Source organism: Manacus candei, unplaced genomic scaffold (genome assembly GCF_025592945.1).
Source record: "Manacus candei isolate 608988 ecotype Guabito, Panama unplaced genomic scaffold, ASM2559294v1 h1tg000072l, whole genome shotgun sequence".
In the NCBI taxonomy this organism is placed as follows: domain Eukaryota; kingdom Metazoa; phylum Chordata; class Aves; order Passeriformes; family Pipridae; genus Manacus; species Manacus candei.
The window spans coordinates 3,362,501-3,387,733 of record NW_026138120.1 but is presented as its reverse complement, the minus strand read 5'-3'; the positions used below and the strand labels follow the sequence as shown (position 1 = coordinate 3,387,733).

The window sequence follows — 25,233 nt, the reverse complement described above, 5'->3', positions numbered from 1 at the left end:
CATCTCTGATAGACCACATCTCCACCATATTTCTGTGATACATGATACAAAAGACTTATATACGGATTTACACCAAGTTGATTCTGTATCGTGCCTGAAACTTGAGGCTGCATTGAAAAACCTTGTCTTGAAATACTTTTGTGAAGACAATGGACAGACTGCACAGACAGGAACGACTGTATACTTTGATGCCTAAAGACCTAACACCAACTAAGCATATGCTTTACTTAAAATGAAACATTAAAACTTCAAAGACTTATTCTGGATATATAAAGTTTCAAATTAAAATGCACTATGTGTTTCACAGCAAAAAAGCCTATGAAGATGAAATGGATGCTTTATATAAAATATTTACATAGATAGAACATAAAAAATGTACCATAGTTGGTAACCTTTATGACTTGGGGAACCATGTATTTACATATCTTTATCTTTGCATGTGCGTATGTGTGTGTTGTGTATATATTTTTAACAGTTGACAGCTGTTTTAGAGCATACAGAGATGCCAAGCTGAATGAGGGTCTTGATTACTTCAAGATTAGCTATCTAAAGTTTCTATTCATTTTAAGTGTTGTTAGTGCGAAGAGTCATTAGTCACTTCCTTGTCTCATAGAACATCAGCATACATTTACATTGTTAATGAACATTTGGGGTAAATGAATTAATGGCACTTTTAAACATCAATTCAATCCTAATAACTTTGTATGTCATAGAAATGTTAAGGTTGGGATAAAAATGAGAAACCTTTTCAGTCAAGGTAACTAATTGCTTCTGGGCACAATAAAGGGTAAAATTAATTTACAGTGGTTTTTTAACAGGGTGAAAATCTTGTTTTTTCTTGAAACAGAGTTGAGAGAATTACCAATATTTTTTTTTAAGGAAAACAGAAATCAGGAGAAAATGTTTATCTTTTTCTTGACTGGGGTAGACTAGAAGCAAGCTGGTTTTCCAGTTTATTATTTTAGGTTATTGCAAAAGATTATTTTCAAGTTTCTAAAAATATGTACAAAAATACATTTAGTTTATCAGACTAAAATGGCTCCATATCATTAAGATGTCAAATATAATAGAAAAGAAACACTGACCTAGAAAAGCTATTTCATTTAATCACCAAGTTTTGAAATACTTTCCCCTAGATGTTCATTCTCATTTTCTAACATTGAAAAAAGCTTTATAAACCAATGAAGAAATAGTGAAAAAGATTAAGTCAAAAGGACGATGTTTTACCAGCATATTTTAAAGCAAAACATCAGCTTCTTCTAAACTGATGTAATAAACTTGACTGAGCAAAACTTGACATAGCTTTTTAATAAGCACTAGTAAACAGAAGATTTATAGGCAGATACACCCACACAGAGTAGATCATCTGGGTGAGGGACTTAGAAAATGTGACAAAGTTGTTTCAACTCTGTAATTTAAAATAAATTTTTTATTTTGCCCTTCTGATACATGTGTTCAATGACTGGAAAATTACAGGTAGTTAAGGTGCCACTGTGTATAACTGAGTACTTGAGGAATGTTTTCATGACAAGGACGAGCTTTCTCATTAAGCTTATCACTTTCTTCGAACCAACTATACTGTCACTACTAGCAAATAAGTAGAAAAGACGAGCAACACAGACATGCATTGCATTATCCGAGCAGTTCGTTCTCCAGTTTGTTCATTATTGTCTCCCAAATACCGCATTTAATTAATTTCCTCTAGGTTACATCGTAACTTCTACCTTTAGAGTATGTTCATTCTATCTCAATTTTGAGGCATTTTTTCAAATAAGAATATAGGTGCTGAGTCAAACAAAAAAATCAGGCTTTTTATTTGCTTAATCTCATCCAAAATAGCATACTGAATTTTACTGCAGAATTAAAAAAAAAAAGGAAACCAAAAGATATCCCTAAAACCAAAGCAGTGTAAGAGCCCATGCTTGAGAAAGTAACATAAAGCCATGCTGCATTTCAGTATTCTTATGCTGAAGTCAGTGTTTGGTTTATGATTAAAAAAGGATGACAGCGCATTAAACATTTGGCTAATGTTTCTGTCTGTAATTGAAAGTTGACTTTCCGTGGTTTTCATTAGTGTCAGAGTGTTCTACGCATACTCTGTGAAATGTTCTTTAAGTTGCCCTGCTCAACTCTGTTGAGAGAATTAAACAAATTATGACAGGTACAGTTATCATGACATACTTATATAAGGTTTCTAGGTATAAAGTCCAAAAAAGTACAAAATACAAAACTCACCTTCCCCTGGCTTGTTCAAAAAACTCTGCAAGGGATCAATGCCTATCTCCTGTTCCTCTGTTTGCAAAGGGTGACTGGTTTCAGATGCAGAATGATACATATTGGCAATAGTAAATTCTAATTGAAAGGTATTTATCTGGAGGAAAAAAAACAGAGAAACAAACACTTCAGTATTTCTTTAGCTATTTTTCAATCACAAAGGTGAAGAGAAAAAATGCTTAAAACCTTTCCTTATTTTCCAGGCATATCATCATCATCATCAGTTGTTTAACAGAAAAACAAGTGTGTCCACTCAAATATTTTATTACTTGGAGCCTAAAAAAATTGTTACAGTACTTCCCACTATCACACTGCAAGTAAAAGTCCAAGTGTGGTCTTGGCAGACTGTAAAGCAGGGCAAGAGCCTCTTTCCTTCCTTTTTTTAGCTTCCCCAATGCATCTTTTTATCTGATTGCAAGGAGAACTGATGCTAGTTCTTGGGCATGATGAAGATTACAGAGTAAAAATGAGGTAAGACCCGTCATCATCACTCTTCTGGACTCAAGACCTCTAATTCCAGGAAAACTTCCTTTTAACCACTTACTTTTTCAGGAATCATGAGTAAAGTGTAAGGTAACAGAGACAGGTACACAGAAAGAGAGCATGGGATAATACTGACTGGCATGATAGGTGATAGTTTTATTAAGATTTGTAGTAGTTTTTTAGAAAGACAGTGTTAAGGAAGCATTTGAAGAAGCAAAATCAACTAGTTGATGAATATTTACAAATATCCTACTTCAAAAATGAAGGTCAAAAGGGGAGAAAGGACAAAACTGAAACCTCAGGAAGTAGGTGATGAGGGTTGTGACAGGTTCCTGAATGGCAGTCACATCACTACCAAGCAACTGAACAAGAATTATGTTAGAAGTTCACGTGAGGAGTGTTAGAAGCTAATATTGGCTGCAGCAAATAAGAGGATGCAAATAAAAAGGTGAAAAGTAGATGATGTTATGATCAGAGCAGTAAGAAGGAGGAACGACCTTTCCATTGCATTAACAGTGCAAGAGTACGTTTGTCAAAACTGCATTTTAGGCACTGTACAGCAATTTATTAACTTCCAACACAAAAAAACTAAGCCAGCTAAATAGGTTTGATTTGCCCAATCACACTAAATACCTATGACTGCCAGACGAGTTTTAAATATCACTTACTGTAACTGCTTTGTTTACAAGTATCATAACTTTCTAACACCAATAAAATTATATTTAGAAAGAAATATAAAAAGAGAAACACAAAAAAGTATGCACCTATACTTTCAGGACTGGTATATTACCAAATCTGAAATCACTTCAATTTTGATTTTTGTTTGGTTCTTACAAGGCATGGGCATTGACCATATTTGCTTTATACCTTTGCTTTGCTGTGAATAAATGAAGGGGGACTTGGATTCTTAAGACCTTTTTAGTTTTATATACTCTTCACCTTTTTAATTTTTCTAGAAAGTTATGTGGGGAAAAAAAAGTAACCAAAAAACCATAAATAATAAACAAACCTAGTTGGGCCTCTCTTGGGAATTTCCTTCAAACCAATGCACCCAGGCTGTTTTCAAAAGGATGTTCTCTTAGCTGTATTCCCCAAGGGTTTTGTCCTTTATTTGCCCTGGCATCTGTGTTAATGTGGTGTTGAAATGATTGCACCATCATCCTTCAATTCTTTTTAGCTAGAGGAGAACATCTAAAGGTCTTGGGAACTAGCAGCCAGGAACTGAGGGAAGGTAAGACTTGCCACTTTTGCAGTGGTATATGTCAAATATATGTCAAATAATATATGTCAAATTATTACAATCATAAAATCATATGATAAAACAGACCATTAAAACACAGAATTGTTTGAAAAAATTTGTTACAAATGCATGTACACATCATGTGTTTCCTATGTAATTTATAAACTATAATAATGAAAAATGCATGAATGGTATCTTGAAGAAAAACATTTATAAACTCGCTAGCCCCTTAAACAACATTTCAATGTTTACCTGCAGTCTTATTGCTACAAAATGTAGAGACGTTTATAAATACCTGATATCTAAATAAATAAATTAAGAACTTGAAACAATTTATTAAAAAAGAAAACCAACAAAAACCCAAACAAAACCAACCAACCAAAAACCCACAAAACCCCCCAACTTTGCAGAAATAATTTTCTCCTGCTGGAATTTTAGTTGCTCCTCTTCTTCCTTTTGCTATACCACTGTAAATATCTTTCTACTGATGTGTTGATTTTGTCTTCACAAAGATGGCAAGCTCATTTTGAAGTGTGCTGCCTGAGTTTAACTTTTTATTTTTATGCCCCTTCAGACATTGCTACATGATCTGACCAAAGCATAACCCCGAGTGCCTTTGAAACTGAGAACCAGGCACAAAATGCCTTACAAGTCACCATAGTTTTAGCAGTCACCACTTAGGATACAATATGCTGCAGACTTACACTGTCTTACATCTGTAATACAGTATCAAATTAGCCCTAGTAAGTTTGCTCTTCTATATTCTTCTCTTCTGTATCCACCTTCTCTTTTTTTAAATACTCCCCAAATGCCATACCTTTACAGCCTATAAGAACCATAATGTACTTTACAAACAGTTAGAGCAGTTTTAAAGAGCTAAATAGATTTACTTTTGATATTCATAGTGATTTAATCAGTTACTTGTGTTTGTTTACAGATACATATGATTAGTGTTAAAAAAAAATATCACTACCTATTAGTCTTGTCACTCCTTAGCCCAAGCAATTTTCTTTACAGTTTTATACTTAAGTTCTTTTCTGCTCTTCTAACAAAGAGCAAAGAGAACTATTAAACAATTACGATTACACTTGAGATCTTACTCTCAGACAGATTAATTCTTTACAGGTTTGTGGTTCATATGTAATGGCCTATAACATATTGTTCATATTAAATAAGATGCAATTTAAAACTATTCTCAATGTGAAACAATAAAAATGTTAGAAAAATCTGAAATTCAATTACTGGATTACAAGACTTGATACTGGCTAAACCTAACATCTCAGTGAAAGCTGAAAGTGACTCTTTTAGCTATTCCTACTTTTTTTTTTTACCTCCAAAGACAAAGGGCTAAAAAACTTAAACATCAGGCACCCTTCCCACCACTGGGAGTTCAACTATTCTTTAATATAAATGAAAAAGTAATTTAGGCTATGTATGAAACATTTATCTAGTTAGGGAAATTAGAAGAAACGCTAATCTACCCATGAGCCCAAGGGAAAGGCAGGCATATAAACTCTTTGTCTGGGTACCGTCCTTAAGTAGCAGGGGGAGCTCTCGTGCTCCACCAAGGAGAGCACTGCAGGTCTGCTCCTCTCTCACCAACACTCATGGAGTGAATTCAGTCTGCCTTTCAGTGAAGGCAGCTTGCCAGTACGTCTGTTCTCAAGGGAGACCAAAAAAATCCCTTGAAAGATACGCTTATGGACTCCAACACAGAGCTCCACCAAAAGGGTTCTGTGGAGATACCTTCTTATAGCACATCATCCATCCCCTCTCCCCATGACCTCCTCCATATTCGATAGGTGATAGAATACCAACACGTTTCCATTAGGAAAAACTTAATGATGTTTACTGACATCTATCTTACTAATAACCTCTTTCTACACAGCAGAGAAAAACTACTTGTTGCGTTAGACAGTCTGATTTAACATATCCATTCTAACTCAGAGAACTTTTCTTGTTCTCTCTGAGTACTTGGCTTGGAAGTTGACTGCTTCTTTTTTAAACATGAGGTTTGTTCACCCAAGAATTCTCAAATATTTTGCCTCCCCTACTAGCTGCTCTAACTCATTATATGATTTCTACCACCTCTAGCCATAAATCAGTCTTTCTTACACAGTCATGCCTTCATCAGCATTGCCATGTTTCCTGTATACAAACCTGTGAGTTTGAAGTGCTTAAAAAATTATATTAAAAAAATTCAAAAAGAAAACCACTTCATCAGACTGTCAGTGTCAACAGCCTCAACTCAGCCATAGTTCATCTGCCATTAGTATGTATAAGTCATATCTAGCTAGCTAGAAATACAAGACAAAGATAAAAGTCTACGTGAGATATGCTTCTGTCATTAACTGCACTGCCAATAAAGCACCAGTCACTTTTGGACCAGAGTTGGGCAAAACATGACAAAAACATGTGCACAAATGTAAAAGTATGCCACTATAACTCCTCATCATGGCTAGGCTTCGTGAACGAAGATTTGGGCTCTACCCACATTTGCTACAAGCGCGCTGGTGGCTAAAGAGGCCAATATAACTAGAACTATACAAAACAGCAGAGTAATCTGTAATAAGATTATAATAAATGTTTATGCAATAAACTGATTATAATGAATGTTCAGTAAGAAGATGAAAAGTTAAAAATAAAAACAAACTTGTAGAGTTCTTTTAGCAGTAAGACTATTCACTACCACACTACCACACGAATAAGTCGTAAGACTACCTTAATATCAAAAATTTTGATAAATAAACAAAACACAGAACAGTTGAACATGAATACTGCACCTTATTTCATGTCATAAGATATTCATTAACCTCTTCACTTGCCACAGACACTGAATACAAATATTCAGTATTCACAGGAGCAGTTTATGGATAAAAAGCATTATTTCAAAAATAGAGACTAAATTATTTCAATTAAAAAAAATAAAAACACCGAACATATTTCCCTTAATCACTGCTACATGGACTTTGAAAAATTATTTAATCAAAGCAGAAAACACACCAAAAAATATCAAAATTAACGTTTAAGAAGTGAAGAGTATTCATGTTGCTTGGGCAAAATTAGAAAATATAAACAAGTCTCACCAAGGGTATTTTGAAGATGTAACTGAGTAAGTGAAAAAGAATTAGGCAAAGCTTTTATAACATCCATTTTCCCTCTCTTCCTTTCCCCCAGTGGTAAAATGGAAAGAGAGTAATTGTAGGCTTGAGGAGGTACTCAGGATGAGGGCTGAAGAACTGCACAGGTTGCAGCACTTGCCCCACTCTTACTCTCTGACATCCTCTTACCTCCAAACAACCAAGCAAAAAAGCAAAACCTTTTATGCTTAAAGAGAAAGAGAGAACCCACTAACTATGAGGAAGAAGCTGAACAACACTGTTTAATCTTGGACATGCTAAAAATAAAAATCAGTTTCTATCGGCACCAGCAAAGCTACCAGAATATGACATTTCTGAAAACTACTGAAGCGTACCAAAGTATTTAAATAGTACTTTGCATTTGTTCTATTAGACTGTATCAACCACCTTCTCCAAATTATCTTTGGGCCTTTATTTCATGCCATATAGCAAAGTTTACCATTTTAATTACTTAAATTGATGACAAGGAGAGGAAATACTTGTTTAGCTAAGTGATAAATTAGCTGCCCCGTGAAGTCAAATTGATTAAAACGACTTGACTAAAAGCAAATGTCTGATGTGGTAATGATCTTATGCATGTTTTGTTAAGTTTGACAGCATCATGTTATGAGGGTTCACAACTCTGCCCCTCATTTGCGGCTTATGAAGTAATCAAGCATATTAGAACACAGAAGTGAGGATTCTCCAGAATGTGAAAACATTTTAAAGTAGACAAGAAATTAAATACTAGGAAAATAAACATGCATTGTGTTTATTTAAAGCAATGAAGTACAGATGTCTTCCAAATAATCTAAAAACAGTTTCAGATCCTCAGTTTTCTTACATTGGCCAAATCTCCTGAGACTTAAAGTATTCCTCCTAAACCAGAAATTAAGAAAAAAAAGAAAAAGCATGCTTTCTCTGACTAGAGGGTTGAGTAGGAGACACTCTTGAACATGAACTTTGGAAAATGAGGACTATTTGGTCTGTTTCAAGCTGGATTTTTTTACTAAGGCACTCATTAATAGGCATTTTCAAAAGATTTGTTCCAATCTGTAATATTAACTGCTTTCTTCTTTGTTCCAGGAGTTATTTTTACTCAGGCTGCATGGACCATAGCTATCTCATAGCACTGAAATCTTCTGCTCTCCATCACTTGAGCCTTTTACTACCACCATCTCCATTTAAATACAGAAGATACTAGTTCAAGTGCCTCCAAAAGTAAAACATCCCAAATAATCCACCAAACCAAGGCAACCCTCCCCCACATACAGAGCAGCTCAAAACTATCTAAGATTTCTACTCAGCCACTTCTACAGGTTGCTACTACCCACTGAAGAAACATGCCTAAGGAAGAATACTTACTAAGAAGAAAAGTGCACAATTTGACAAACTTTGGATAGCATAAAGCAAGTCCGTTTTCTTTTATAAAATGTATCAGAGTATGTATCATTAAAATAGAATGATGCAAACATAAAAAAATGGTCTGGCATGGTAGAGCAGATTAACATTAACATCAGCTGGAGTCCAGAACAAAACAAACAAGATCATGCCACTGATGGACAGGTTAACAGCCAGCGAGTCTGATGATCATGAAATGCAATTAATTTTGTCCCATTTAATAACATTTCCTGCATTTTAACTTCTGCTTGTCTGATCTCTAATACGAAAACAGAGTTACATTGGACTTTAAATAAGTTAATTAAGTATTAAAATCAATCATGTGAAAGTCTTAATATTTAATATTGTTAGATTGTATATCAAAGTGGTTTTATTATTTATTTACTCCAAACCTTTCCAGAATACTTCATGTGGCAACAGGGAGTCTGTATCTCACAAGACAAATGCATTTACAATGCCAAATAAATTATATATAAAAGCATTTGTCTTAATACATGTCATTCAATATTAACTATCACCCATTGGTACCACCCTGAAACCCTAATCCATTTTTACCAACCACACATTTGTATTATTCAAATGTTGTCTATTAAATAGTTGTCTCGAGAGCCACAGTAAAGGAATACATACCTGAGAACAATTATCATAGGAGCTTTAAAGCACTGTCTACAGTTTTAACCCTACAACTTTCATGTCTTACCAGTACTTAAACATGCAAAGTATAAATTCAATAGTGAATTAAAATGTCAGGAATAAGAAACAAGGCAAATAGCCTGGGACCATGGCAATGTATTCTCTTGTTAATTCACATGATAGTGTAAGAAAAAAAAAAAGAGATGAAAAACTTTATCATAAATAAGACCTTTATATTCTATTAATTTCAAAGATAGGAAACCTTCCACACTTTTGTTACAAGCAGGCAACAAGTTCATGCAGTTGCTGGCTTTCAGTTTTCTTGAGGTTACATGATTCTGTAAGAAACACTAGTTTGACTACAGAGGAAAAACCTGAATAATGCAGAGAGGATCAAAATCCTTATGTCATGTTGACCACGAAGTTCAACAGCCACAGTCCCCTGCTAACCTGGTCAACAGTGTTTTTCGAGGTGTAATCAACAGTGCTAAGAACAGTGACATCTGACACTTCTAGTGAAACAATTTCTCTCTTGTACAGTGAAAATGGTGACAATGAAAGTATAAAGAGCATCAGCCATCCTAAATTCCTAATACTACAATTCTGTGTTCAGTATGATCTCACATCAAAAAAAACCAAAAACAAAAAAGACAAAATAGCCAAAGCCAGTCTCCATTCTGCAGTTTGAATTTCCTTAAAAAAACCCAAACCCCCCACCCTCAACACAAAACTATACCTATTTTTAATGCAGACCTATGTGACAGATCCACGACACTGTTAAGAGAGCGCATCTTTGCTATAACATTGACTGCACACAAGAAATACCAGCAAACCAAAAAAAGATCCAAAGTCAACAGCTAAATGTAGCCCCTGCCCTGAACATTCCTCCCACCCACTGACTCTTAGACTATTAGCACTGAGTGAATGGCCTGAAGTTGAGGTTTAGGTTGGATATTAAAAAAAGGTTCTTCACCCAGAGGCTGGTTGGGCACTGGAACAGGCTCCCCAGGGAAGTGGTCACAGCACCTGACAAGAGTTCAAGAAGCATTTGGACAATACTCTGAGGCACATGGTGTGACTCCTGGGGATGGTTCTCTGCAGAGCTAAGAGCTGGACTCGATGATCCTTGTGGGTCCCTTCCAATCTGGCATATTCTGTGAATTAGTGTACCCATCTTTAGTCAGATAGCACAGGAAAAGGACCAGCTACCGCAGTCCAGAGAGGAGCAAGAAGACCTATTAAGAGCCTAGAAACTATAACCTATGACATAAGACTGAAAGAAACAATGTTTTACTTTAGTAAAAAGGAAGGTGGGAGAGGAGAAGGAAAAATGCTGTAAGATTTCAAATCTTTACATCATTCAACTACAAAGGTACTCCCTTTTCTTACAGTAATCTAGAGGTGGTGAAAACCCTATTCATATTAAAATGATTAAACAATTAGAAACCCGTTAAATGAAAGGAAGCCCTCGTTTGTTTTATTTTAGAATATATTTTATCTACCTGGTAACAAAACAATTTAATATAATTTAAATTAAAGCTTTGTTCTTCCAAAGATGGTTAGCTTTACTGCTGTTTATGGTATGGAAATGACTGCTTTTAAGTATTTAAGAGTTTTACTTTCAGGAACACACAGGCACCATGCTATGCTACATACTTTATGTTTTAGTAATACATATGTAACTCAAAGGGCCAAAGAATGTCAAGACTGAAAGAAATCATCAAAACAGTGAACTGGAAAAAATGGCAGCTTAGCCTGCAGCCTTACCCAAAATGATGGTAACTAGCTTAGACACTAAAAGTGTATTCAATGAAATAAGTTTCTAGGATATCACAGCTTTAAAGTAGTAAGCAATTAATCTAGGATTCAGCCTTTATTCTTTCACTATTTTTAGAAAACAGTTTCCTACAGGGGTTGACAGAATTTTTATAGAAACACCAGCATGTTCATGCACGCACAGAGGCATTTACATCAAATCTTTCTCTTCTAGTTTTCTTTTCTAGATATGCAGATGCTAAAGCAGCATGGTATCACACTGAGGTACAAAGAAAGTTGGTGTAAGCTCTATTTGCTAAAGAAAAAGGACAATTTCGTAGGCACTTTCAAAGAAGCAGAGAAAGGCAGTATTTGTTTCACTATCTTACAATGAAGTTTCTACATAATGTGAAGAACCATAACCCACGTTCACCTATGTGATCCAATCCGGATGAGTGAATTCAAATCAGAGTTACACAGGAAAACAGGGTGCAAGGGAAAAAAAAAGACAAGGTGCTACATGAAATCTAATTCTGCTGCAGTGCAATGACTGCAAACTGCAAAGATTTTCCATTACTTCTGCCAATGGGAGAAGTGGTTTACTTATGTCTAAAAGTCATACTAAGAGGAGAAGAGGTTCAAAGTAGGGTTACCACCGGTAAAAAAATATGCTGAAGCTTCTTCCCATGAATGCTCCCACTCACACCCAAAGGCTCAGTCTACATAAGGCACAGTATTCCTATCATATACTGCCTGCTCACATTGCTTCTCTTCAGCCTTGCCACACCAGGAGCAACAAAAGTCCTCCAGGGCCTCAGTATTTTTGTACAATGCTTCTTCATACCTACGATTTGGTGAGTTTCAAACAGCAGTATCTAAATAAAATGAAATAAAATAAAATACCTCAAGCAAATGAAACTTCTAAGACTTGGAAACAAGGTATAGATGAAACCTATTGACTTAGCTGGCAGTTGACTGAATGAAGGCACTATATCAAGATACCACTATTGCTATGAGTAACATTTTACTCATACCACTCATATCACTATCCCATGCTACTAAAAGGATTATGAGGCAGTTCTTCCTTTTGCAGACAGTGAACTGTGCTGTTCAACACATCCTGATGCATCTCTTTTGTTTCTGGCATTCAGGAACTTTTAGAACTAATTCCTGCTAAGGTACATAATATTACAAATGGGAAAAAATTATAATGCAATATTGTTCGTTCTTTAATAATTTGATCTCTTAAACGGTGTTATCTGTTACAACCTATTTTCCTATGCCTTCCCACTCCTGTATTTTCCATTCAAATTTCTGAGCAGCTGCATGAAATGTTCTGCGCTTTCCTGTACATGCACATCAAACTCCCCAGGGAAGAAGTGGTCTAAAGCCCCTGTAGCATAATGATTTCTATAATGCACTGTTACTTAGAGGCATTTATTCCTCCTAAATATTTTCCGGGCAGTCGATGCTGCTTGCCAGAGCATGTAAAACACAGGCATAGAAGTCACCAGTGCAAGCTGCATGGTACTTCAAACACACTGGTTGTACCACCTCAAAACCTGAAATAGATTAAGGTCTTAAACAGCAAGTACTTTGCCAAGTTATAGAGGAACAAAAGTCTGGCTATTTGTATTGGCTCTGGCTGAGATTAAGTTCATTTCCCCATGGCAGCCCTCATAGTGCTGTGCTTTGCATTGGTAGCTAAAAGGGTGTTGATAACACACCAGTGTTTCGGCTACTGCTGAGCACAGCATCAGCACTGTAACATTCCTTCTGGGAGGGGATACAAGTAGGCCAGCTGGCCCAAACTAACCAAAGGGATATTCCATACCATACGATGTCAGCTCAGATATAAAAGCTAAGGAAAGAAGCAGGAATGAGGGCACTGGTTGTTTCCACTGGCTGCCTGCTAAGAAACCATTATGCGTTGTTGAAGCACTGCTTCTCAGGAACGTGGCCGGACATTGCTGCTGATGGGAAGTAGAGAATAAAACTTGTTATTTTTTGCTTCGCTTTTCTTAATAAACTGCCTTATCCCAACCCATGAGTTGTTTTCCATCTTACTCTCTCTCCCCTTTAAAGCTGGGAAGGGGAATGATACAGCAGCTGGGTAGGCACCTGGCATCCAGCCAAGGTTAACCCTCCACACTATTAAAAAAAGTATTTAATTCTTTGGAACTTTACTGTAAATTTACAGTAAAAATAAGAATTTGTAACATAAAGTAATTCAGAAATAAGGATAAAATACACTGTTTAAGAGGGGGATATATTAATAAATGTGTGCTGCAATTAAAAGGGCTTCTTGGTTTGGCAGTAAATTTGTCTTATCAGAAACATCTGTCACCAACTAGTTCTATTTTCTTTACCCTATGTCCTGGGTTTATTTTGCTTTAGAAGTGGGTAAGCACATACTACATAATAGGAAACAAAAGCCCAGTTTTTGCAGAACATTCTTAGACAACAAGTAAGTTGCAGAACAAGACCTGAGAGAACTTCTTGTAGGCTAAGAGATCAGCTGCCCTGAGAGCTACACGTGCTCTTCTGCCCTGAGGAATGAGAGCAGAACAACAGGCTGATTCTCTGAAGCTTTTTGATTTTTATTAGATAATAAAATAGAGTGACAGCTGCCAAGTATGTTAGGCTTAGTTGAGTGTTCTAATTCACCAACCACTATGACATGACTGAATCTCCCCAAGTTTTGTAGCGACAAGAAGGAATTGGAATTCCCACAAAACAGCGAACAGATTTGAAGAATTGTACTGGAACACCAGCTGTCATTATACTTTACAGAAAGCCTGCAACACCTTTGGGGCTAAGCTTTTAAGTCCATTTTATTAAAAATATATAACAGATGTAAACAAGGTATGGTTAGAAACCTCCTTGATTAAATTTTTCTTTAATGTTTTTAGAAAGTCTTTTCAGATAGTTTTCTTGTTTGTGTTATACAGACCATCATGACTTTTTAAGAATATTTAAGATAAATATCACAATATCTGAATCACAATAGCATTAACATTCTGAATCCTCCTGGATAAAATAGCTGTTTTCACGTACTTCTTTTCAACTCTTTTTTTCTTTTCCTGTCCTTCTGACCAAATTTATTAGTTTCTTTCTCTCCAAACACATGAAAGATCATTTTGCAAAAAGGTAGCTTTCAGGTTTCATTTTCCTGATATAGACTGTATGATCTCAAACACGCCACATGCAAAAGCCTAGAAAAATGTTCTTTGTGCTCTGTTGTTGCATTTCTGGTAATAGCTGAGATAGAGAAGTGACCTAGTTGAGGTAGGTAGAGAAGTGACCTAACAGCGGCCAGGCTATGGACCACTCAGCGCATTAAGAACAAAATGAGAATTTTGAACTGGATCCAGAAGTAAATGGAAAGAAACCAAGCATATAGAATACAGGTGTGATCTGTTCTCACTTTTCTTTCTTACTTAATAGTAAGGCTGTGCATCTGGGGGCACCTAAAATTAGTACTTTTGAAATTTTGATCATGTATTATTTATCTTTTTCTCCTAAAAGGAAGACATAAGACGGCAGTAGCAGGTGTTCTTAGCTTTCTGATGGAAATGGAGGAGGAAGTTGACTAAGGGGACAGAATTTTCTTTAAAAGAGAAGTAACGGACAGAGATTGCCTAGCTGAGATGAATATTTTCTGTCAAACACATATTGTAATTCTACCTGTTGCCAGGAAGGCTTGAAGGTAGCACATCCTCTGCCTACTCACCCAAACTCCTGTGTTTCAGAAGTTCCTGTTTTTCGCTGGGGAAGAAAAAGGGAAATTCTGTTCTGTTTTTGCAGCCACATTTATGAGTAAACTACTAAAAACCCCTGAGAACTAATGCTATTCATTGGTTTTGGTTTAGAGGTTTTGACAGCATCTTATCAGAAATAAAAGTCAAAACATAAAAGACAAATTATTTAGGAAGAAAGAAAACCACTCCTTCACTGTGCTACTCCAAGTCAGCTTTCGTTCTCTCAAGGAACCCCACAAAAGACTCTCCTCACCCAGGCAAAACACTGAACACAGTATTTTTAACATACAGATTTATTTCTAAAAAATGTCATCTAGTTTATCTGTGTGAAATTAGCCTGCTAGAAAGAATATTTTCTTGTCTCCTTTAAATTCAAGATTGCCTCTGTATTTAGTGTAGCTCTTTCATTGCACTGACAACAGGAGCAGCCACTGAAGAAAGCAGACTCACCTTTCAAAGATATACACAGTCTGCCTTTTAAATGGTAACACAGCTGACTACAGAGTATTTTAACTGAAACTGTTTGCATTCTCAAAGCCAGTAGGAATGACCATGAGAGATGTGCAGGAAAGAAAAGAGTTTTAGGTTTTGTTTGGTCATTTCTTCAATGACCAAAGTACCATTTGACCACCAAGCTCCTCAGTTCATAGATAAAATACTTTAGACCTTATCCATACCCTAATACTACATGTTAAACTTTTAAACCTATTATTTCCTACAAATGGTTACTTTCATGGATATGTGCCATGCTGAAACAACTACACTGATTTTCCGTCTCATCAAGACGTAGCCTTGGTGCAACCGATATGTGAATTCTCCTTTAACTTAAAATGCAATTACTTAATCTAAGACCTGTTTCCCAAATTAAAGGCACACACAGTCTGTCATACCCATCCCAAGACTTACGCTCGCATGGCACTTCTGTACGACTTAAAATCAATTTACTCATTTTTATTCTAGTTTATATTTAGATAGTCCATCATGAAAGAAGCAGAACTTTACCCTAACCCAGGTCCTCTGTATGCCATATGTATATGCAATCTACTACATCAATCAAAACGGCTCACAGTTCAGATGATGTATACACAAATAAATGTACTTTACCTAGAGGTCAAAATGATTTCTGTAAGAGCACAGTATATTCTCTTGTTTTTAGCTACCTCCCACAACCATGAAGTATAAAAATTTAACAAGCTGCAAAATAACAAACTGAACGCCATACATCGAGTTTCTTTAGTGTCACGCTAGGAATGCTATAATTATAATCAAGAATACACTTCACTTTTAACTCTATTTTTACTTTATCTTTCTACCTTCTGGCCCGTGGTGGCCTATGCTAGTTTTATTATAAAACACGGTTATGGGGAGGAAATGGTAAAAAAAACCCACAAACTTAAAAAAAATCAATTCTGCTACTCTGAGATCATATGTGCAGGAGCTGAGGTGTTGATTTTGGCTTCTTAAGATGGTGCTTATATGTTTTGTCCTTATTCCTGTCTCAGCTTTTGCAACCACATAATACTGTCTCGGGTGATCACTATGACAGTGGATAAATTAGGATTTCACTACCATTAAGTATGAATTGCTTCTTAACAAGGCTATGAGTCAGCATAGCCTTTACGTGACAGAACTGAAAGACTTTCAAACCTGGACCTTCAATACATTAAGTACAATAGGCAAGATTTTTAAAAAATGTTTCAGAAATGCTGAGAAATAAGGTTGGCTGAAATGCATACATATCACTTAATTAGTCGCATGAAGTGAAAGCTGCTACACAAATTCACTGGAAAAGACAGTAATACTTGTCTACATATAGTAGGAAAAAACACTGCTGAAATGCTGATAATCCACTTTTATGTTTATTTCTTTTTTAGCTGGACAGCAACTTTCATAGACATAGAACAATATCAAATCTATGAGCATACAGGTTTTCTAAAAACTATGATTTATTCTTTATTCAAGTTTGACTGAGAAACATACGTGGTTGAAATAAAAAAGGAATGGACACATTATATATATGACAATTCAATTAAATGACTGTCTAATATAAGTGGGTTAAAAATAGTTTCTGAACTTGTAATGAGAAACTGCAGAAGATTGAATCCTGGCTATTCTAAAACTCCCTTGTATTTTATCAGGTTGGATAGTCAGTCTCAGTGCTCTAATGTAAATATGCAAAGGCCACTGCTATAGATTCATGAGGAGTCCTGACCCTGAGATTTTTCAATTTTATTTGCTCATCTGAGTCCACTACACAGTTATTCTAGGAACCTTTCTGTATTTCAGTGTTATGCAAATTTCTCGTAAAGATTTGGGAATGTAATTTAAATATACTGCATATTACTGTGACTCGTAGGTATTCAATTAGTAAAGGAGACGTCTGCACTTGTCCACTTCACATTAATCTCTGAAAAATAATTAATACATACCAGATGCTGTGTAATGACTTACTGAAATATGCAAATAAAAATATTCAAAGGGCCTTCACTAATTTTATGACAATGAAGTCCATAGCTGTGATATTCCAAACAACCCTAATTCTTATTTTCTTAAGTGTACACAAGTACAATAAAACACAGAAATAAAATCTTAGCTTTCTTTACAAGAAAATAGGATTTGAGTTGGAAGTCTAAATGTCAGCTCTGAACATTATAAAATTATACACAATGAGGAGGAAACAGGGCTGATAGTGCATATAAATATGACAGTGTATTAGGCTGCATTTAATTACCAGTTCAAACAACAACCTGATCTAACCTTTGACAAGTAAAATAAATGTTCTGAATAATTTAACCAAAGCAAACATTCGTCGTTAAATGCTGGCTAATTATAGTAAGAGTTGTACTGAGAGGGGGGAAAAAAACCCCAAAGAGATGGTAATTTATACACTTCTCCTGCAATTGCCGCAGCTATTTCTTGAAACCCTTGATTTTTTTTTTCCATGCGGGATAGCTAGCAAGTATCTACTTCTGGAAAGAAAAATCTGTCTATATTTAAAGAAAGAAGCACCATATTAGAATAACTAGCCTTGATTAACGAGCACTGAAGGAATAGTCCAAATACAGAAAATAAGGTAACACTAGTTTCAAGAATATCCACCTTTTCTGCGGATGGCTTTTTGATAGGAAAGGTCTCAGTTTGAAATGCTCCGCATCACACTGAAAGACAGGAAAGGATAGAATAACTATTAAATCTTTTCCAAAGTCTCAGTGAAAAATCACACAAAAGTATTATTACAGGATAAGGGAGCATAGTTCAATCATGTTGAATGCACTTCTGAGAAGAGTAAAGAAGAAATCTAAATTCTTTTTTTACATAAATATGAGATCAACAGTTAAATGACATAAATAAACCAGACAGATTCTTTAAAAACAACCCCATCCAAATTGTGTAATGATGAAATAATTCCACCACCATGACTTTTTCAGATATATTATCTACAGCCAGATGTAGTATCCATATGAAATACTAAGCTTGTTTCAAAAAGTACCTAAATATCTCAGAAAAAAATAAATATATGTAACAAGTATTCGAAGTCAGCATGCTTTGAATATCAGAATATTAATAACCATGAAATTAGAAAAAAAAGTCTTTTTTTTCCCTGCAGCATATATGCCTTCCAGTTGTAGGTTATGAATGGCTTTTGCTATCTTTGGGCCAAGAGTTTCACTTATTTATGTGATGAAAAGTTATCAACAACATCAGCTGTCTATCTCCATGCACAATAACTATGAGTCAGAAGAATCAGAAGACCATGAAAATTTCACGGACAAGCAAGGTATGGTAAATAAAAGAAGCCTATAAATCCCTGATCTTGAATATATATTAATATTTGAAGGCTTTATATAATCTGCAAAGTAAAAAGTGAAAACCATTAAAAATATTAAAACTGACTGTAAGTATGTTCCCCTCTTTTCCCAAAAGTAATTTGTGTGCAGATAAATTCTGGCCACCAGTTTCTAAGACAAACATATTATTTTTAAGTTACCTTTTATATTTTCATAAATATTTAAACTCTCCCTGAAATTTTAAATATGTTTATAGAGACACAGATGCTAACATTCTCAGATTCTTAGCCTCTTACAATGAAAAAAATATGAATTAAACTATTTCTTGCACACTGTATGAGAAACAATTTTTAAAAGAAACAAATAATAAATTTACCAAAAAATTTACCACAAATTGTTTGATAATGAGTCAGGTGAAGTCATGAAACTGAAGTGGATTTTCTAGCTTACAGTGTAAACTCAGTATTGGAAAATTGAGTTTGAAAGTCATTACTATTCCTGCTCCATAGTTAAGGGTAAAGTCTTTAAGCAAACAAAGTAGTAAAGAACTTGACAAGATCCATGCCTGACGCTTTGGAGAAACCCAAATACAGAAATAATTTTACACTGTATCTACTGCTTCATGCCAAATGGACAGTGACATGCACTGTTTTTAATTATGCTGAGGCACCCACAAAAAAATACTCAGCTGTATGTAGACAGGACAAAGGGAAATCTTAGGCAGTCATTGGTAAACGCAATGAATCAACTCTTGCCTGCTATTATACTGCACATAAAATTTTGGCATTTAGGCATAAAACTGGAACAGATCTTCTCTAGAGTTGTTATATTTTTTGTGTTCTGCATTTGAAATGGTATCAGGTCAGTAAGGTAAATTTCACCTTTCTGTGAACTAAAAGGCAGCATGAAATAAAAGTAGCCACTCAATTATAAAACTTTATCTTCTCAAAAATACTTATATCTTAGATAAAGAATGAAATAAATAAAACCTTCCAGGTCATAGGTTGTGAGGGCTGATGTGAAGACTGCTGATTGATGAGGAGCTCACACATAATGCTAGACGCTCATCGGGGCCAACTGTACTTTCCTGGTACTCCTAATTTTCTCAACTGTTGTGTTCTAGAAGTATGATATTAAGCATCTAAACAAGACACGTAATACAATAATTTATATTTAAGTAAAATCTGACAGAAACACTGAGAAAAATGCTAGTGTACTAGAATGCTGATATACTAAAAAAGCCAACAAAACTCTTTCCAGCATAGCTGCAAGAAATATGCGTTGTTCCTGAATTTCATCTTAGGTTTGGTCTGATATAGCAGGTGGTCTATCTGGAAGGGTGATTATAACCAAATAATTTGGTTACATATGTACACGTATTTTGGCGTAAAACCATTAATACCTTTACCCAGTGTGGCCCACCTGGAGGACAATTTATCCAAGTCCAAAAGATATCTCCAACCAGACCAGGAAAGGAGAAGAGGAATTCCATGATCCTGAAACTAGTCAAGCTTCTCCCCTGACTTTATGCACCAAATTTTAACACTGCCAAAACCCACGAGAAGTAAAGACTGAGTTAGTACTTTAGATCCATACTTTTGTGCAATAGGTTACAGAGAGATCAGAAATAGCAATAAAATAAAACGGGGAATGGTTAAACCAACAGAAGTTATAGCAGAGCTATGACTGTGGGGTTCTTTTTGAACTAATTCAACATTTCACCATGGTAGTCTTTTATTATAAGTAACAATTAATTTAGTCTGTATTGGAGGTTTCCTACATACTTTAGTTTCCATGTACTTGTAAGGTCTTCCTAAAGAGAATTCACTTTTGTGTAGAATGGCTTTGTGATGTGGATTAGCCTCCACAAGGGATCTAAACTGACAATAATGAATTCATTTTATATAGTAGGCTAGACTTAAATGAGAAGTGAAAGGCCAGTGCCAACAGAGTTCAGTGATCAGCCACTGTTGTTCTCTATATAATTTACTAGTTGAGTTTAATAATTACAGCATTGCCTTGATAATCTGTAGCTGCAGCATACTGGAAGGAGAGGAAGAGAAAAGACTTCTTGTGTTAATAGGAGAATTGAATTTTTTTATGTAAATGCAGACCCACATAAACTGCAAATGGAGTATTTATAACAAACATCTAAGAACACTGACACTGGTTTAAACTAAAATTAATTTATATCACTCAAATCCGGAAAAACATAATTTCAAGCCTTGATCTTATTAGGATACTTAATGTAATCTTATTAGAATGTGAGCTTCTATATATCAAAGTGTTTTATACATTGCAAATATATTTTAAAGAGCTCCAATAAACATTACTAAACAATTCACTACTGATCTCCAAACCTAGTTTCACAGAGGCAGATTATTGGATCTGCAAGTAATACTGCAGGAGAGGCAATGCCCTCACACAGGCGATATTATTGCTGCTATACAGAACCGGCTGTCACATGAGTGTTAAGTAAGTTTCCAGGACTTTCTCATCTCTTAACTGCCTGAGATTTAGCACTGAGCAGCATGCTTTCCAAAAGGACAGAGTACCTACAGCTTCAGCGGAAGCAAATGGGGATCATAGATGCTTAAAATTTCAGAAAATCAGGCCTGGTGCCACATACAAGGAAAACGCTGCCAGAAATGTCACTCACAGAATCCATGCCTGCCACTCCACAGGGATTCATATATGCTTAATGATGGCTAGCAAGTACAGAGAGCAGACCTAGCTAAGGAAAAACAACAGAAAATCAGGCAGCAGGCAAGCAATGAGCACTCTGTCTGCACTTGTATCCCCACTGGCAAAGTAAAAGTAAAATGGTTAAGAAACCAGTAAGGTTGATGCCAAAATCTGAAATGTTTCTAAGGACTATAGCAGACCTTAAAAGACAGTTTTTAATTTCATTTGAAACAGTTTCAATACTTCAACATTAATGTATGCACATATATATTAATGAAGCAGACATGTTAATCCCCTCGATGTCGATATCTGTGAAGCATCTTAGCTCTTACTTCCTTCACCACCAGTCGTGTGTAAGTAACATACTGTGGCAACATATGAATAGTTCATAGCTCCAGCAACAAATGAATGAATGAACAGTGACCTAAACGCAAGCAGCCATTAAGGTTTCTGTTTCTTTACCCATCAGCTATTGCATATACTCTCGGCAAACAAGTGTGTTTTTCTAACATGCACACTTGTCTGTTAATAAGTTTAAAAAAGTCAAGAGCCTTTATGTTTTTCCCCTACACGCTTCGTTTCTTGCTACATGCATCGGAGTTTTACTCTATTAGAGATGTTGATGATAAGCGAAAGAGATGGAGGCGATGCTGCCAGGATTAAGGTAAAGAATGCTAAAATACTTTGCAGAAGCACAAAGGGTCTGCCGTTGCTTCCCTGCACTTGGAAACCTTAAGCACAAACTTGCTGAAAAGCGTGAGAGCTTCCAGTTAGCAATCCTATTTGATTTTAGTATGCAGTTTTACACCTTTTGCAAGACTTTAAAGTGCTGTAACAAACTATCAGGAAAGATAAAAAGAAAGGGAAAAATACCAACATTCTAAATTGCATCAAGTATGAATAATTACAGTGTGCTGAAACATGGGGGGTTTTTTTTGGTTTGACTTGGGTTTTGTTATACTTTATGGGGGAAGAAGAGAAGAGCAAACCCGTGCCTCCCAAGAGCCAGAACTGTTCTTTTTCACAGGTTCAGTTCAAAATAATCCCACTAATAACCTATCAATACAGTGGGTTCAGAGATAAATTACATTATAATTAATGCCATGAAACTAAATTCCAGTTGCAGAATCTTCTAATAGGAATCATCTGTAAGAACAACCACTGGCCTTTAAGGGACCAGCAAGTACAATTTTAGTAACAGTAGTCCACAAAAATACTTTTCCAGTTTTTAAACAGAATGACACAAACTTACCTGTCAACAAAAACTCTACAGAAGTCAATTTTTCAAATCTTTTTTTTTAATCTCAGTTTAAAAACTGGATCCATTTTCCTGTTATCTGCAGTATATGGATCAAAATTCTCAGCTCCTGTTATTCTTGCAGAAAATGATCTCTGCAAAAATAAGCTCAATAAAATTAAGACAACCCAGGTCAAAGAAAAGAAAGAGATCCTGGGAGCTGTTAGTACAGTATTACACTAATGTATTTGTCCTTGTAGAAAGTAGAGAAAACCAGAATGAACGCTGTCTGCTTCTGCTTTTTTCCCCTTCTACACTAAGTTTTTTATATACGACAGTGTAGTTTTATTATTTTTAATCAATTTAATCAATGTGAATAGTTGGTCAAGGGAACTAAAAGTCTACTTAAGTGCAAAGTGAATGATTGGCTTCTTTATACTTGAAGGTTGCATCACTCTGCCTTGTAATTTTTAAATCCAAAATTTGTAGGGAACATCTGTTCATATTGAGATTAGCTCTGCCCCTTCAAGCATCAACCCTGAACCATGTATGAGGTATGTAAATTTTTTTAAAAAGCACTTTGGTTTACATGACACCAGTTTTCTCCACCACCTCACTATGTTCTTAGATCAACAAGACGACTTTTCAAATGTTCGCTTCCTCCCATCCTTTAAGTAGGCAGAAATGTGCATATATGTGGGTATGAGATGTGTTAATGCACTACTGAATAGGTAAAACACTACCTTTGCAGGATAAATGATGCTACTCCTTTTACCGCAAGATAATTTTAGCATAAGGGACCACAAGAAAAGAAGCAGTTACAAGATCTTATCTCTCAGAACATAAAATAGTCTTTCACAAATGAAGAAAATAATTGTTAGAAATCACTTGTTATGAACAAGAATTTGATTTCCCTGAACTCAAACCCTACAGCATTCAGCTAACTGGAAAGTAAAATGACTCAAACTGCCAAACAAGCAATATGGGTGAAAACAGAATTTGTTCTGTCAGAGAAAAATGTAACAAAATGGTAAACTGAAAACTTTATTTTAAAATGTAGGTAGTAGTGACAAAGATCTGACTGAGACGAGAAGTATGACTGGGAAAAGAAAAGGCTAGCTGATCAGACTGACAAGAGCAGAACGATTTGGAAACTGCAGATTCAGCTGGTCCCTGCTGTTACTTTACCCCAAGCACATGAAGGGATTATATCTATGTAGGAAGGGGAACACATTTGGTGAAGCTGTGGCAAGAGAGTGAGTTAATCTAAAGTCATAATGGGTGGACTTCTTCACTGTGTGTAATACCCTCCTAGATATACCAAAGCTGCTCTGCAGCACCATTTCCTGGATGCCTGGAATTGGATTATCAGTTTTGCTGCAGGTTTACAAGGACAAGGTAGCTTTAGACCCCCTTCCTCTCTCCTTTCTTTTCCCTGTTCTCCCCCAATATTAATCTCACCTTTATCCTTGAAAATTATTTACATTACAAATTAAAAATAATGTTACCAAGATTATAGGAAAGCCACCACTTCAAATTTTAACTGTCATACATAATGATCTATTTTGGCTTCTTCCTCATTTTAGGACTTCTTTGTGTGTATTCATACGTTTCTTTTCAACCCTGCCAGAGGTAAGAGGTTGAATGGACACTGACAGACCATTGAAGGAGAATAGGTTCTTTCATGATAAGCCAACTCTAGGCCAATTTTGACCATTATTTGGCAAGCGTTACTGTATTAGGTAAGCAATTTTTCAAGGTTCACATGCACCAAGTGCAGTGCGTATAATACAGCTATTAAAAAGTAGTATTAACATAAGACTCAATATATCACATTAATGTAATTATCTACTCAATTCAACATGCCAACAGAGCATTTACATACAACTAAAAATGTATAAACTCACAAAAAGAAAAATCTCTACTGTATGATGGTATTAGATAGCTTACGCTCCCACTTCTTTCTTTAAGTGACATCCAGTAATACTATTCAAAAAAGAAACTCGCATGTCACATAACCAACCAGGCTTGGGACTCCTATATTCATATCTACAAAAAGAATGAAAAAGCAATCAGAAATTTCATGGACAGTATATATACTTATTAATATGATCTGTTTTATTAGGTCCCAGTGAAAACATCTTATTAATTCTACAATTAAATGATTCAGAAACCATCCACACTATCTTTGCCTTTTAACAGTTCCAATCAGTAGCAGATCTAGGTGTAATCAACAGCAGCAGGGGGTTTTAGGAAGCAAAACAAAACAAAAACAGTAGGGATCTTTACTAGTTTACAGTAATTGATACAAGGAGATGTTATACGTTACTGCAAGTTAGCCCAAGATACGGAAAAGCTACATGAAAATTCCCTATTATTTACAACTACCATTTCAATATAACAACAGCAATACAATAAGCTTTTTAAAAAATTGAATATTTAAAGTTTACTGAATTCCTTGCTGATCTAGAACTTCATCTCATTTTTGCTGCCTCCATTTTACATTTTCTGTAACAAGATCAATATTTGGGTTACCATGTATTCAGAATCCATGGATGTCACCCCTTAAATTTGTGAGTGGGTTGCACGAGTGATATAAAGTCCCTCTTCTGTAGGAGTTGAGCACATGGTCTGAACAGCACTTTTAGCCCCTGCTATGCATGGTAGCGAAACTATATTTCCCATATGTTAGTGCTGACAGGCTGACTGATATAAATTCAACTCAAAGAAACTTACATACAAGTTATTTTTACGCTTTTTAATCCTTTTCCTCTATTAACAGTGTCCCAGATATAAGAGAGGAATACATTAAAGAGAAATTGATAAGTGGTGCAATAATTTATGCACCCTTTGAGTG

General features: G+C 35.5%; 1 protein-coding gene across 8 annotated transcripts in view; it reads right to left on the bottom strand.

Annotated features, from left to right (window-relative positions):
- TBC1D5 (TBC1 domain family member 5) overlaps positions 1-25,233 on the bottom strand; it is a 318,415-nt gene that overhangs the window by 184,412 nt on the left and 108,770 nt on the right. For 7 of the 8 annotated variants that reach the window (XM_051808278.1, XM_051808281.1, XM_051808283.1 and 4 more), the window contains one exon: positions 2,236-2,371. In XM_051808278.1, the coding sequence (XP_051664238.1) occupies positions 2,236-2,335 (100 nt within the window). In that variant the 5' untranslated portion in view covers positions 2,336-2,371. Of the gene's footprint in view, positions 1-2,235; positions 2,372-17,765; positions 17,825-25,233 lie in introns of all 8 variants that reach the window. The other variant, XM_051808276.1, reaches the window with a different exon arrangement.